Source organism: Pollachius pollachius (genome assembly GCF_949987615.1).
Source record: "Pollachius pollachius genome assembly, chromosome: 3".
NCBI classification, from domain to species: domain Eukaryota; kingdom Metazoa; phylum Chordata; class Actinopteri; order Gadiformes; family Gadidae; genus Pollachius; species Pollachius pollachius.
Window position 1 is genome coordinate 32,311,155 of NC_136936.1, and position 15,066 is coordinate 32,326,220.

At 45.2% G+C, this 15,066-nt stretch overlaps 1 protein-coding gene across 1 annotated transcript; it reads left to right on the plus strand.

Moving 5' to 3' along the window:
* Positions 1 to 9,212: 9,212 nt before the first annotated feature.
* LOC307073324 (CD209 antigen-like protein C) lies at positions 9,213 to 14,925 on the plus strand. The gene is made up of 7 exons (XM_079733072.1): positions 9,213 to 9,647; positions 10,904 to 11,051; positions 11,190 to 11,306; positions 11,557 to 11,715; positions 12,480 to 12,622; positions 12,832 to 12,932; positions 13,112 to 14,925. Exons 2-7 carry the CDS (start codon positions 10,988 to 10,990, stop codon positions 13,278 to 13,280), a joined length of 753 nt encoding a protein of 250 aa, XP_079589198.1. The 5' UTR covers positions 9,213 to 9,647; positions 10,904 to 10,987; the 3' UTR covers positions 13,281 to 14,925.
* Positions 14,926 to 15,066: the final 141 nt, after the last annotated feature.

Sequence of the window (15,066 nt, forward strand, 5' to 3'; positions counted from 1 at the left end):
GTACTATGGGCCAGGAAAAGCCCGTGTCCTGCCACGTGCTCTCAGATCTAGAAGTGTGCGGTCTGACAGAGAACAAGTACATAAGCCTGCCAGATGTCTACACCCACACAGACATACCTGTAACAAAAGACAATGTTCCTGTTGAGAAGGACTTGGAAAGATGGCAATATCTATGGAAAGAAGTACGGCTACCACAGATCGACGCAGATGTTGAGATACTGATCGGAGTGAACGCTCACTCTGCAATGGAGCCGTGGAAGATAATCCACAGCCAAGACGACGGGCCTTATGCGGTAAAGACGACCCTCGGTTGGGTAGTTAATGGCCCTCTCAAGAAAGGTGACGATCACCACAAGTCAAGCCTCAGTCAAAGGGCTTCAGTCAACAGACTCTCAGTCAGCGGCATGGACAGCATGCTGCTGCAGCAATACAATTACGACTTTCCGGAGCAAGCCTGCGAAGAGAAGTCAGAAATGTCACGAGAGGACATTCAGTTCATGAAGTCTGTGACTGAGACAACCAAGAAAGTCAACGGGCACTACAGCATTGGGATGCCTCTCAGGAACAAAAATGTGGTGATGCCAAACAACAAATGTGTTGCCCAGCAACGGGCGTCAAACCTGAAAGGGAAACTCGCCAAGAACTCTAGTTTCCACAATGACTACAAGACCTTCATGTCAGACCTGCTGAACAAAGGCTACGCAGTGGAAGTTCCTGAAGACGAGCGCAACCGCAACGACGGCAGAGTATGGTACATCCCCCATCACGGCGTGACCCATCCACAAAAGGGAAAGCTGCGGGTTGTTTTCGATTGTGCTGCTTCGTTTCAAGGGAAGTCACTGAATGAGGAACTGTTACAGGGTCCGGACCTCACTAATGGTCTGGTAGGAGTCCTGACGAGGTTTCAACACAAACACATCACACTCATCTCCGACATTGAAGCGATGTACCATCAAGCAAGAGTCCCCGATGAGGACACCGATCTTCTACGATTCCTCTGGTGGCCACAGGGAGATCTAAGTCAGCCTCCGCGCGAGTACAAGATGGTGGTCCACTTGTTTGGGGCCAAGTCGAGCCCAAGCTGCGCCAACTACGCTTTAAGACGGACTGCAGAGGATGGAAAAGACAGGTCATCACCTGAAGCAGTAACTACAGTCCTAGAGCACTTCTACGTCGATGACTGCATGGTCTCAACGTCCGACGAGAAGAAAGCTATTACCTTAACCAAGGACCTCATTGCACTGTGTGAGAGTGGAGGATTCCGCTTGACCAAGTGGTCAAGGCACAGCCGCAAAGTGCTGTCATCACTTCCCGAACAAGAGAGAGCAAAGGAGATCAAAAATCTAGACCTGGACAGGGATGAACTACCCATGGAAAGGGCCCTTGGAGTGGACTGGTGCATAGAATCAGATTCTTTCAAGTTCCGTATTCACGTGAAAAGCATGCCGATCACCAGACGAGGTATCCTCTCTGTCGTAAGCTCAGTATACGACCCCCTTGGATTCCTGTCTCCGTTCATTCTTCTCGCAAAGACCATAGTCCAGAGCCTCTGTCGAATGAAACTTACCTGGGATGAAGAGATTCCAGAAGATGTGGCAAACAAATGGTTCGCCTGGCTGTCTGATCTGAGCCAGTTCGCTAGCTTTTCTGTCAGGAGGTGCATCAAGCCAGAGGGATTTGATCCAGTAACGTCAGCACAACTGCATCATTTCTCAGACGTCACAGGCGTCATATACCTCCGCATTGAGAACAGCCACGGTCGAGTTCATTGCTCGTTTCTTCTAGGAAAAGCCAGAGTGAAGTCGCTTAAACCAGTCACAGTCCCACGCCTCGAGCTCACCGCGGCTACCATTGCGGTGAAAATGGATAAGATCATGAAGCGAGAGCTTCGGATGGACCTCAAAGAGTCTGTGCTATGGACAGATTGCACCACCGTCCTTCGATACATCGACAACGACAGCGCTCGTTTTAAAACATTTGTTGCGAACAGAGTGTCGACAATCAGAGAGAACACAAGGCCAGCACAATGGAAGTATGTCAACACGACTTCCACCCCAGCTGATCACGCATCAAGAGGATTGAATGCAGAGCAATTCATAAAGTGTCAGAACTGGATTGAAGGTCCTGACTTCCTAGCCAAGAGTGAGTCTCACTGGCCTGTCCTATCAGAGTTCTCAAGAGAGATAAGTGAAGACGATGCTGATGTGAAGCGTACGACCAGTGTGAACATCATCAAGACTGTCGACTCAAGCACAGACCCTCTCTTCAAGCTGACTCATCACTACTCCGACTGGCACAGTCTGAAGAAGGCGGTCACCTGGATGTTGAGGCTGAAGGAGCTGCTTCAATGTCTGTGCGTAACAAGGAAGACGTTCGAGTCGCAAGCCCAGTCTTCAGAAAGTCAAGTTGTGAAAATCAAGACAGTTGAGAACCACATGCAGAAATGGAGATCCATCCTGAAAGGAACCCGTTTGACTGTCAAGGACATCAGAAGAGCAGAAACTGTGATCATTCAGTTCAGCCAAAGTCACACCTTCCGTGAGGAGCTTCGCGCTCTGCAGAAAGGTGAAAAGATCAAGAGAAGTAGTTCTATCATGAAACTGGATCCCTTCCTCCAAGATGGGGTTCTCCGGGTTGGTGGAAGATTGCACCGGGCAGCCTTGCCAGAACACACAAAGCATCCAGCTATCCTGGCCAAGGATCACCACATCACTACCCTGATCATCAGGAACGCTCATGAGGAAATTGGACATGGAGGGAGAAACCATACCCTTGCTCAGCTGAGACAAAGAGTCTGGATATGCAAAGGAAATGCAGCGGTGAGAAGTGTGCTTTCAAAGTGTGTGAAATGCCGGAAGTGTCAAGCTGCAGTGAGTGAACAGAAGATGGCGAATCTACCACCTGATCGTCTACTGCCTGACCAACCACCGTTCACTAACGTCGGTGTAGACTATTTCGGCCCCTTTGAAGCAAAGCGAGGATGCGTGCAAGTCAAGCGTTATGGAGTCTTGTTTACTTGCCTTACAGTCAGAGCAGTCCACATAGAAATCTCGCACTCTCTTGACACCGACTCGTGTATAAACGCAGTGAGACGTTTCATAGCCAGAAGAGGACAAGTGGAGGTTATGAGATCCGATAATGGAACGAACCTGGTAGCTACAGAACATGAGATCCGCCGGGCGATGAAAGAATGGAACCACTCCCAGATCTCTGAGGCTCTACTGCAAAGAGGAGTCACTTGGATCTTCAACCCGCCTGCCGGGTCGCATCACAGTGGTATCTGGGAGCGACAGATAAGAACAGTGCGGAAGATACTTACCAACCTTCTGAAGCTCCAGTCACTGGATGATGAATGTCTGCAAACTGTGATGTGTGAAGTAGAAGCAGTGATCAACAGCAGACCCCTTACCAAGTCATCTGATGATGTGGACGACCTCGAGCCACTGACGCCGAATCATCTTCTCCTGCTCAAGGGAAAACCAGCACTCCCTCCAGGTGTGTTTCAGAAGGAGAATCTATATTCAAAACGAAGATGGAGGCAGGTGCAGTGTATCTCTGACATCTTCTGTAAGCGCTGGTCCAGAGAATACTTGCCCCTACTGCAAGAAAGGCAGAAGTGGCTGGAGAAGAGGAGAAATGTGAAAGAGGGAGATATCGTACTAATCATAGATGAGAGGGCTCCAAGAGGGCCCTGGTTAATGGGAAAAGTGGAGAAGACAATCCCCGATGCCAAAGGGTTTGTCCGTCGGGTCCTTGTCAAAACAAAGACCAGCACCTTAGAGAGACCCATAGATAAGTTGTGTCTCCTGCTCGAGATGGAAGAATCTCATGGACAATAAAGGACATTATTATTTAGAACTTTATTATTTTCCATAGTTGCCCATCTTGTGGGCCTCACCTAGATTGGTCAAGGTTGTTTATGTTGTTTTAGACCTATGAAAGAGGACAGAAGGAATTAGAATATGCAAAATTATTCTTTAGTTTTAGATAGGTAATTGTCATCCCCATGATGAGCAATTAGGGGCCGGAAATGTTAGTGCCATTTTGCCATGTTGTAATTTAGACTTAGATGTTATTAGGATTTAGATATTATGTATATATTTAGATTAATATTTAGTGATTGTTTATTATATTGATTAACTAATTGTTTTGCATAGTTTTGCTTTTTAGTTTAGTAACTGTTTAGTGTACTTGTTTTCATTGCTTATACTTATTAGAGATGCATAGGACATTGGTTGCTATAGAGCGCGCTGTTATGCCGTAGCATTGAGGGAGAGTAAAACTGTTTCGTATCTTTTTATGGCATTCAGTAAAGACGGAGCGAACGCACTGTTTTTTCCGTCGTTTCAACAGTAAACACGCGTAGATCTCGTTCTTTCTGGTCTGAACTGGGCTTAGGTTCAAAAGATGCAAAACATAAAAAATTGTCTTTCGTTGAAATGTGTTCAACGAAAGTTGTACAAAAGTTGGACAGCCTTAGTTTCTTCAGCGTTGTCATTTTGTTTCTAACCATAATTACTAATGTTTTGCCCTCTCTTTTCTAAAGGCTAGAATATTTGAATTGACTTCCAATTCAAATACCACGATGGAGAACTAGGCAGTGTTGGGACTTCTTGGCGCCGGGGGCATAGGCAAAGTCGTCAAATGCAAACGCATTCCTTCTGGACACATTTGCGCCATGAACAGATTCAAGCCAATGGATGACATGCAGTACATCTTTCAGAGGGAACTCACGCCGCGGTCCGTAAGGATCTCTAGCCCCAGGGTCCTCAACTACAGTTCGTAGAGGGGGCCCCACCTAGTGTTAGGGGCCTCAACTACAGATCGTAGAGGGGGGCCCACCTAGTGTTAGGGGCCTCAACTACAGATCGCCAAAGGGGTGGGTTAGACTTTAGAAAGCAACCCTAAAATATATTTCACATAAAACATATAGCAGTTCATTTTTGATTTATGTTGTAATGGATTCATTGATCTTATACATTATTTTCTCTCTCTCTCGGTGTATGTGTCTGCTGGCCATCTTCGAGTTGCTGGAGCGCACCATCATGGATGGGCTGGACCAGGAGGACCATGCCCTAGACAGCTTGGTTAGACAGGAAGTTTACTTTCCAGATGCTGAGGGCCCTGGAGTTTGTTCAGTCACCACATTAATATGGATTTCTAATCAACTTAAAGCAAGAGGCCCAAAATGCAATCAACTTTTTGGAACCTCGACTTCTAAACGTTCTGTTTGTGTTTCAACCAGATAATCCACCGAGACATCAAGCCTGACAACGTGCTGGTGTCGCATTTAGGAGTGGTGAACCTGGCAGACTTTGGCTGTGCTCGATTGTGGTGCAGTGCTTCCCTGCTGTGGACTAACTGAAGGCACGCTGTGTTACATGGCTCCAGAGGTCTTCGTCAGGGACCCCAGCTACAGCACGTGAGCATCTTCACCCGGAGGGCGCTGACTACAGCTGGATGGCCCTCTCTGGTATGAGCTGTGTTTAGCACTGCTACTACAGCGTGGTTTGTTCTGCTTCTTCTTGTAGACCTGTTGATGTGTGGGCCCTTGGATGCACCATCGCATTCATGGCCGCTGGGATGCCCCTCCTCATGGGCAGCACAGTTAGGGGTCAGATTGAGGAGATGATCATGAAAGTGAGGAAGTACTCCTCCACACTTTATCATTTCAGTCATCATGTACTGTTACAGCCCTCTTTAGTTTCACTCAAACATTACCAACACAGGCAGTTGGCCTACGTTTGTAATGTTTGTAATGTGGGGAGTGGTTCCGACTGCCGCACCCAATTCATCCTCCAGAGTGGCCTTGCATGTCGGGTGGTCTTTCGCTTCAGCCATCCATTTCGTCCGCCTGGGATCTCCTGCTCCTTCCCGGTCCAGTGTCCAGTATCCAGGCCGTCCTTCCCGGTCCAGCCCCCGGTACTTTCATGTTCTGTTGTGTTTGTTCTCCCTTGTCCTCCAGATGTCCCGAGACGTTTTCCCTCACCTTACATCTCCAGCCTGCAATCCCCTCATTCTCCTTTAATCTTCAGGATCAAAATGAACACCTACCATCAGCCAATGGTGGATCGACTTGACACATTTACAGGTAAAAAAATCTGCCTATCACCAGTACCCATGCATCTACAGCCAGCTGGAGTTTGGACGGAGCTGGGAGTCGTCCACGTGCCAGCTCCTCGATATCAATCATAGGCTCATAATTATCTTTATACCATGTACTAATAAAATGTAAGTTTTCTCTTTTCAAAACGCCACCTCAAGCGTTTTTTTAGCCGTTGTATTTTATTATTTTTTGCAGGGGAAGGAGGGGTGGGCAACTGAAAGGAGTCGTTGTGAAACAAATGTTGTTTCGGCCCAGCATCCGAGAGGGCAGAGTGCACGACTCCGTTAACTTCTCGTGTCCGAGGTTTTTCCTTTTACTTAACTGTAACGGGTTCGAAGGAATACGAGCAGGCAGAGTTGTCGTTCTCTCAGCGGGAGATCGGTTTATTTGCTTTAAACGGAAAAGACAAATACTCAAACTATAACGAAAAGATCCGTTCAGAGCCGTCTCTTGGTGGATTCGGGTAGGTTCCACTTGCTCCGGATCTCCGTGGTCCGTCCCCTCCTGGGTTTTTCCCCCTTTTCACTACAACACAAAGCAGGCTCATAAGTACACACTCCCTGATTGGCCTGAGTGCAGACACCTGCTCGCAATCAGGTCCAATCCCCCCAGCCAATCCCGTGCGCTCCCAACCTGCCCATACTCCCCCTGCAGGCCAGACGTTGCACGTCCCCCCACATTAACATTAATGACGTTGATGGTTTTTAGGCACTGTGGTGCCTTTTTAACACTTAGGGCCCTATCTTGCATCCGGCGCAATTGACTTAATCACTGGCGCAATTGACTTAATCACTTTGCTACTGGCGCAGAGCGTTCTTTTCCCTCCTGCGTCACGCGTCGGTAAATTAGGGAATGATCTTGCGCCCCAAGGGGCGTTTCGGCGAAAGGAGGAGGCGTGTTCTGGCGCAAACGTTCCCTGGTGCTATTTTGTTGTTTTTTTTGTTTCAGAAACCACTTGCGCCACAAACCAGGAAATACCTGGTTTAAAGTCAGTGGCGCGTTGTTCAGATGCTATTTTAAGGGCGCATGCATAATGTTGCTTTTGCACCTCGCGCATACACTTTGCTTCTCTCATCTACCTAGCCACACATTCTTGGTGAATTATTTGGGAAAGAACAGCTGATACAGCGGTAATAAGTTGTACTTTTAAATCAATGCATCTGCAAACACCGTACAGCAAACACATATTTTCTTGACACAGACATCGTGTACATCCCCATATCTTTTAGGATTGATGAGCATTTGATCATGAGAAAACATTGTTTTACCGCCAGTGAGTGTTAAAAAGAATGAATGAATGCGGGCACGCGTGTGTGTATGTGTAAAATAATTAGGCATAGTAGGAACACAAGTCGATAACAATAATGCATACAATACTGATACGTAACTATGTTTGTAATGTATTGCGTATATCATTAAATAGAACCACAGTTACCGCATATCAAATGTTATATCATATTTCAAGTTTTCTTTGCCGAAATCTATTTGAGGACTCAGTATTTCTGAAGTTGTGGAAGAAAACCTTATTCCATGTATGAATCAGGCCATATTATTTGGCCATAAACTGAGCCATTTGAAGTTTGAAATTCATGTGCATGTGTAATTAGGCTACTTCAGACCAACCCTTTTTAGATTTGCGCCGGGCGCAAGTGTCAGTTTTGCGCTGGTAAACTAGCGACATCGCCATAGAACAGCCCACAAAGCTACTTGCGCTTGGCGCTTCTCACTTGCGTTTCAGACCATTAAAATAGGGCCCTTAAAGTCGCCGAGGGATTTTTAGACTGGTTCAGCTGTTCCTATGCTTGCGATCATTGCGATTCACCATTTATTGATCCATTTATTCAAAAGATCCAAAGACAAAGAACAGGTGCATAACGGTATCATGGCCGAAAACTGTTTGCTCATCCAGCCTCACAACCGTAATTCTAAGTATTTTATTCTGTTGTTGTTTTTATTGCTTTGTATTTATCTTTGCTCTGTTTTGATGTTGTGCAAGTGTTTTAAATCTTTTATTAATTATACATGTAAGGTGTCCTTAAGTGGCCTGAAAGGTGCCCATAAATAAAATGCATTTTATTATTATTATTAATATAACATTGTGGCTCCATCAAAAGCAATGTACACCTGCCATTTACAGTTAACAGCAATACTACCTAGACATCTTTAATCTTATTTACATACAGTAGGCCTGATTTCCTCTGAATGTTGAAATAAAAAAATTCTCACAATTGCATTTCTATCATTCAGATCCCTGTCCATCATACTCCAGTTGTTTTCCTGCACACCTCACTGCCTCCTCCATCAATTGCTTCCACAGCCATCTCCCTGTACAATATTTCATGCTAAATACATTTCAGGATCCAGTTTGAGATTCAGTTTCAGTATTCCTTGTTTTTGAAACCTGACGTGGGACTGGCACCATCATATCTGTCTGATTTATTGCACCCTCAAGTTCCAATCAGAAGAATGAGGTCAACAAACCAGTGGCTGCGTTTTACTGCTCTACAGCGGCTGCACCAACCTTTTTCCACTTTTATTTTGGAACTGCTCATCCTGAGAGTTTTAAATCACACACATAAACTTCTTCTGCACTTGCATTAATCCATGATTATTAGTTTTAGATTCATGTTAGTTGATTTAAAAAGTGTTGCTTGCTGATTCCATGGCTTATAATAGGTCCATGGTACCATGTGGGTCATTTCAGACTCCTTCGCTTCCTTACATCTTGACTGAATCGGTGAGTTCCCTGGGTACACCAGCTGATGGTTCTGTGTATATATTTGGTCATTTGATTCTTGTTTCAGAAACAAGAATACAAAAAAGAACATAAAAAAAAAAGAACATGGCAGATTAATCGATTTTCTCACCGCCGTGTATACTCGGACAATTGCAGTTGTCCGATTGAGGAGCATAGTCGAACTATGGCTTTAACGGATTGAGCTGTGCATGTAAACGTACTGACAGTAAGTCAAGTCTCTCGGCTTGAAACTGTTCAGGGGCCAAATCAACGTTTAGTTAACGTTAACATAATTTGCAAGTTGAATTAACAAACTGAGAGAGAACACGCAGTAGGCCCCAAATCACGATGATACATGTATCGTCATGAATCCTTGTGTAGAGTCATCAATCCTCATGTATCCTCATGTATCATCAAGAATCCTTAAGACACCTTCAACAGCTTCCCCAAACCACCCAGGTCAAAGTTTTACAGTTCATGACGATGACAACATCCATAAAAATAACAATGACAATATGATTATGTTTTTCCTCTGGTGTGATATTTTATACGTGTTTATTTGTGTGAAACACAAGCAAAAATGGGAAGCGTTTCTTTCTGGACCCAGTATAGCAGGAGTGTGTGCAGGCATGTGTGTGTTTGCGAGCGTGTGTGTGGGTGTGTTTGTATGTGCACTTGTGTGTGTGTGCGTGTCTGTAGGCTGCTGGCGTCCCTTCTGGTGCTGCAGTTGATGCGTCTGGAGGGTGTGGCTGAGAGGCGGCTGCTGATGAGCCTGTTCAGCCTGGACACGCCCCCGGAGACCAGGTCTCTGCCCTCACCGAGCACCCCGACACTACAGGGCCCTCCACTACTGTCCACCCCAACACTACAGGGCCCTGCACTCCTGTCCACCCCGACACTACAGGGCCCTCCACTACTGTCCACCCCGACACTACAGGGCCCTCCACTACTGTCCACCCCGACACTACAGGGCCCTCCACTCCTCTCCACCCCGACACTACAGGGCCCTGCACTACTGTCCACCCCGACACTACAGGGCCCTCCACTACTGTCCACCCCGACACTACAGGGCCCTCCACTCCTCTCCACCCCGACACTACAGGGCCCTCCACTACTCTCCACCCCGACACTACAGGGCCCTCCACTCCTCTCCACCCCGACACTACAGGGCCCTCCACTACTGTCCACCCCGACACTACAGGGCCCTCCACTGCTGTCCACCCCGACACTACAGGGCCCTCCACTGCTGTCCACCCCGACACTACAGGGCCCTCCACTGCTGTCCACCCCGACACTACAGGGCCCTCCACTGCTGTCCACCCCGACACTACAGGGCCCTCCACTGCTGTCCACCCCGACACTACAGGGCCCTCCACTGCTGTCCAGCCCGACACTGCAGGGCCCTCCACTACTGTCCACCCCGACACTACAGGGCCCTCCACTACTGTCCACCCCGACACTACAGGGCCCTCCACTACTGTCCACCCCGACACTACAGGGCCCTCCACTCCTCTCCACCCCGACACTACAGGGCCCTGCACTACTGTCCACCCCGACACTACAGGGCCCTCCACTACTGTCCACCCCGACACTACAGGGCCCTCCACTCCTGTCCACCCCGACACTACAGGGCCCTGCACTCCTCTCCACCCCGACACTACAGGGCCCTGCACTCCTGTCCACCCAACATTAAGAAAAGAGGCCTTGAATCTAAAGTTGATTGTACTGAAAAGAGAACAAACAACTTCCTCCTGAAGCCCCAGCAGCTCTCGGGTTGAACCAGGGTCCAGGGGCTTTTCAAAGTTTAGTTAACAAACTTAAACTTAATTAACTTTTTTATTCATTCAGAAAGAACACGCAGTAGGCCTACTAAATTATAATGATATGATATATGATATGCATCATCATGTATCATCATATGATAATCATGACACCAACATGAGTTTTTTTTTTCTTTTTTTTTAAATGGATAAACAGAAAACATTCTGAGTAAATGTGAGAATGCAGAAGTTTGTGTGAATAATCCCAACCCAAACCCACTTCCTCCTAAACCAACTAAGAAAGAAGCGCCATCACACCACACCACTCCGCTCTCTGTCTCCGGCTGAACCAGGGGCCAGGGGCCCATTTAAGATAATCGGACAATGGAGGACATCTACGTCAACGTTGACGCTCTTAAACCATCAGCAGCTTCACCAAACCAGCCAGGTAAAAGTAGTACAGTTCATGATGATGACAACATCCACAACATTAACAGACGATGGAATGAGATGTTTGTGTTTATTAGCGTGAGACACGAGCGGAAAGGTATGGCGTCTTCCTCTCTCTGTTGGTTTCTGGCCCCAGGGCACCTGGGACCCAGAGCCAAGGGAACAGGGAGGAGCCGCTGGGGACCTGCGGTACTTGGTCTGGGGCTTCTGTGGGTTGGTCTTCTGGTTGGACTCCTGGTCCTTGGTGTACGACGTGAGTTTGGTTCTTATGAATAAACACCAAGGTCTGAATCATCATCATCTTTAAACCCTGTTTAAATTCCCAAACGATTTAGATGGGTGTTTTTGATATACCTATTCGAAGATCTTTGATCTTTCAGTTGGTGTTTGTTTGTGTGTGTGTGTGTGTGTATGTGTATGCTTGTAGTGGTGATGTGGTAGGCTAGTTTATGTGGTTTAAAATGATTATTTATAGAGATATGAATGTCTTCTCATCATTTTAGATTACTTCACAGTAAAGGATCTCTCTGTGACCCAGTCCAAATTGATGCAGCGACAGAAGGAACGCTCTACTCTGGTGGAGGAGAGAAGCCAGCTGAATTCAAGTCTCTTCTCCCTGAAGCAGAGGTTTGATGAACAGCTGAAGGAGAACATCCAAAGGAGTGAGCGTTCGCCTGTAACTGTGGCTACGCTGGCTTCATGTGTTGGTCGACCTAGAGCAGAAAGAGCCTTGAGAAGCAGAACCTTGAAAAGGTTTTCCTCTGACCTAGATAAACCTTTTCAAAATGTTCATGTGTATTCTTTGCATATGCTGAAGCCTTGCTCTGCTGTGTCTTTCTGTGTAGTTCTGCAGTGGTTTTCCCCTAGCATCCCCACCATGTTATGTTCTGGAAATTGCAACATGTTTTGGGCAAAAATGACATTCAACCACAGAGTTTTTCTGGTTTGACTCACCACAGATGAGACATTCTAAGAGGACATGAAATGTCTTGCATTCTTCTTTGAGAGAGAGAGAGAGAGAGAGAGAGACACCACTTCTGGTCACTCAACTCAAACTAATGTGATCAATGCGCAATATGTAAATAATTAATTAATCATTAAAGTCAAGATTAATTAATCTTGACTTCATTATTGCATTGAGCAGTATCAAAGCTCAGAAAACAAACTAAATTCTCTGGATAACGGATACTTTCAGGCATATTCCAGCATCTGTGACCCTCTGTGATCTCATGAACCTGTATAGACCCCTAGCTCTATACATTTATTTTTTCATGATATTTGGTCAAACGTTTTTTTCTGCCCCCTGTACGGGTGCGTCTTAAAGGGCTAGTGTAGCAGATGTGGCTCGTGTAGGGCTTATGTAACAGCTGTACTGCTGGAATAGGGGATTGGGATTGGCTAATTTAGTCCCTACTTTACCTCGCAGACCAAACGTGCCCAGAGGGATGGAGGAAGTTTGAGAATGCCTGCTATCATCACTCGGACCAGGTGGCATCCTGGAAAAACAGCAGGAATGATTGCATTAAGAAAGGAGGTGATTTGGTGGTTATAGACAGCTCCCAGGAACAGGTAGGCCTATAGTAAAGCCATTTACCATCTCTATTTATTTCAGTGGATCTCAACGTTATTCATGTCAGGCTGCCCTTTGAAATGTTTTTTTCTACCCCGAATGATCAAACTGATTCTTACATTTATCGTGCTAAATCTAGCCTTCTCCTGCTTCAAAAAAGTAAAAAGGAATTAAGAAAATATAATGTTTTGGTTAATGTGTTCAACAGAAGTTCCTCTTAGAGTATGAGGGATTATTTTGGATTGGTCTGACTGACTTGGAGCAGGAAGGGACCTGGAAATGGGTTGATGGAGCACCACTGATTCTAAGGTGAGAGAGAGAGAGAGAGAGAGAGAGAGAGAGAGACCTCTGCTGGTCATGAACCAACTCAAACTAATGTGATCAATGCTCAATATGGAAATAATTAAAATTGTTAGATTTGATTTATTGAATCATTTGAATTGTTTCATTACACAAAATACATGTTTCCCAATCTGTTTATCTGTAAGCTATTGGGATGAACATCAGCCTGATAACGGTAACAACATAGCCGTATACGGGGAAGAAGACTGTGGCCATAAAAAATGGCCCATGTGGAATGACCTCTCCTGTGATGCCAACCTACGATGGATCTGTGAAGCATCAGTAGGAGACACTCAGATCTCAATGGATCAATAACCAGTGTTCATAGGTTGTCGTTGTTGGCTTGCATGAGTGTATTTTAATATCAGCACGCTGAAAAACTCATGTACCTTATTGATGGTGCAGCAGTCATCTCTACAGTACTTGTCGTCCACTTGTCCTAGTGCCTGTTGAGTTTTGTGAGGGAAAATTACTTTTATTTTTTTCTGAATAGTTTTGAGGTGTGTTAAGTTGAGTTGCACTTTTGAGTTGAATTGGGATTAGTTGAACCATTTTCATTGTACATCAATGAAGGTATTGAATTATGTTTAAGCCTTGCTTCCATGTCATTGAGTAAGCTAAATGTAAATTAAATGATATTCTGGCAAATAATTCTGCTGAATTGTAAATGTTTAATAAACCATTTATTTCAGGAAAACAATGACAATTTTAAGAATATGGTTTGAAAGATAGATAGTAAATTACATTTGTAATAACTCATGTATCATCAGGAAAAAAACTTAATCATGAGACTGCAGATGGTTGTAAAAAAACAACAGCTGAGAGAATAAGTATTCAGCTAGTGTCAAGATTTATTGACCATGATTTACGACGTAGCTGTCAAGATGATGGATGGTGGCAGCTGTGTGAGATCTGGGATCTTTCACCTGATTTACGGTTTGTCCTTTGACCTGATTTATGGGTTGACCTTTGACCTAATGACCTGTATTTTATGGTCTATGAAAAAACATTCTTTATTAAAAGAATGTCATAGGAACGTGAAAAAATGGTTAAATCATTCTGTATAAATCATAATGACATGAATGATGGGAAAGAGGTGAGGTTATAAATGGGTCATAAATGTTTAAACATATAATAGAGACAGCTGAAAACAGGGTTTCCAACAGCACTTTACAGCTGAGGCGGTCGCCTAAGCAACACACATTAACTAAAATAAATCCATTTCTGTGCAAAAATCTCTCTTTTGTATGTGTCAAGTTATAGCCTAGGCCTGCCCAGAGCCATAGAGAGAGAAGAGTTGAGACACTTTGATCTCACCGGCGGGGTGGTCACGTTGTTCAAGTAAGCCTGTATAGTTCGAAAACATGGGACTGACAGCAGCGATTGCGATATCGGCGAAAGCTTCATTTATTGAAGAAAATGTCGCACAAAAGTTTGCCGTCCTTCTTGGACGTCCTCCATTGTTGCTCTTTGTTTAATGTGTTGCGTTTTTCTTTTTTATCAAATTTATTAGCAGGCTACACTGTGTTGCGCTGCTATGATGTCACGATAGCTGCCGTGGCTATCGCCATTCGGCTTAAACCCACCCTACCATAAAGGGTAATGTCGGCGCTGGAAATGCGAGCCGTAATCGAGCAGCACCTAACCGCACCTATCCGTACCGCTCGGTGGAAACGCGCCATGAGTGCACAACGAAGCTCACGCAGCCTTAGCTCCGCCTAGCAATCAAGCCTGTTGTTCACACCTGGTGACCAAAACTAGCTTGAAAGACCTCTTACCAACAGCAACAGAGGTAAAGTTAGCACAACCAACTGCAATGCTAGACACCAAATGTATTAGTTTCTGGACTCACCAACAGCAAGATAACATGCAATAACCTTCTTAAAGACAAATATAAAATGTAACACCTGGTTTTGTCTCGATCATCTTTGCTCACGTTGAAACAGTACTGAACAGTTTTAGCTTGGCATATTTTAATCAATATTTTTTTGATATTTTCTATTGTAAATTGAATAAATAAATGCTTCAAGGAACGATGCCATTGTTTCTTCATTATAAAGCTAACATCAAATCATCAAGCAACTTTGATCAATAAAATACA

Bases quoted from the DNA above. Each gene is read 5' to 3' on its own strand.
- LOC307073324 (XM_079733072.1), top strand. From the start codon at position 10,988: ATGGAGGACATCTACGTCAACGTTGACGCTCTTAAACCATCAGCAGCT. The intron at 11,052-11,189 runs GTAAAAGTAGTA...TTCTGGCCCCAG, and splicing joins AGCTTCACCAAACCAGCCAG to GGCACCTGGGACCCAGAGCC. The intron at 11,716-12,479 runs GTGAGCGTTCGC...TTTACCTCGCAG, and splicing joins GAAGGAGAACATCCAAAGGA to ACCAAACGTGCCCAGAGGGA.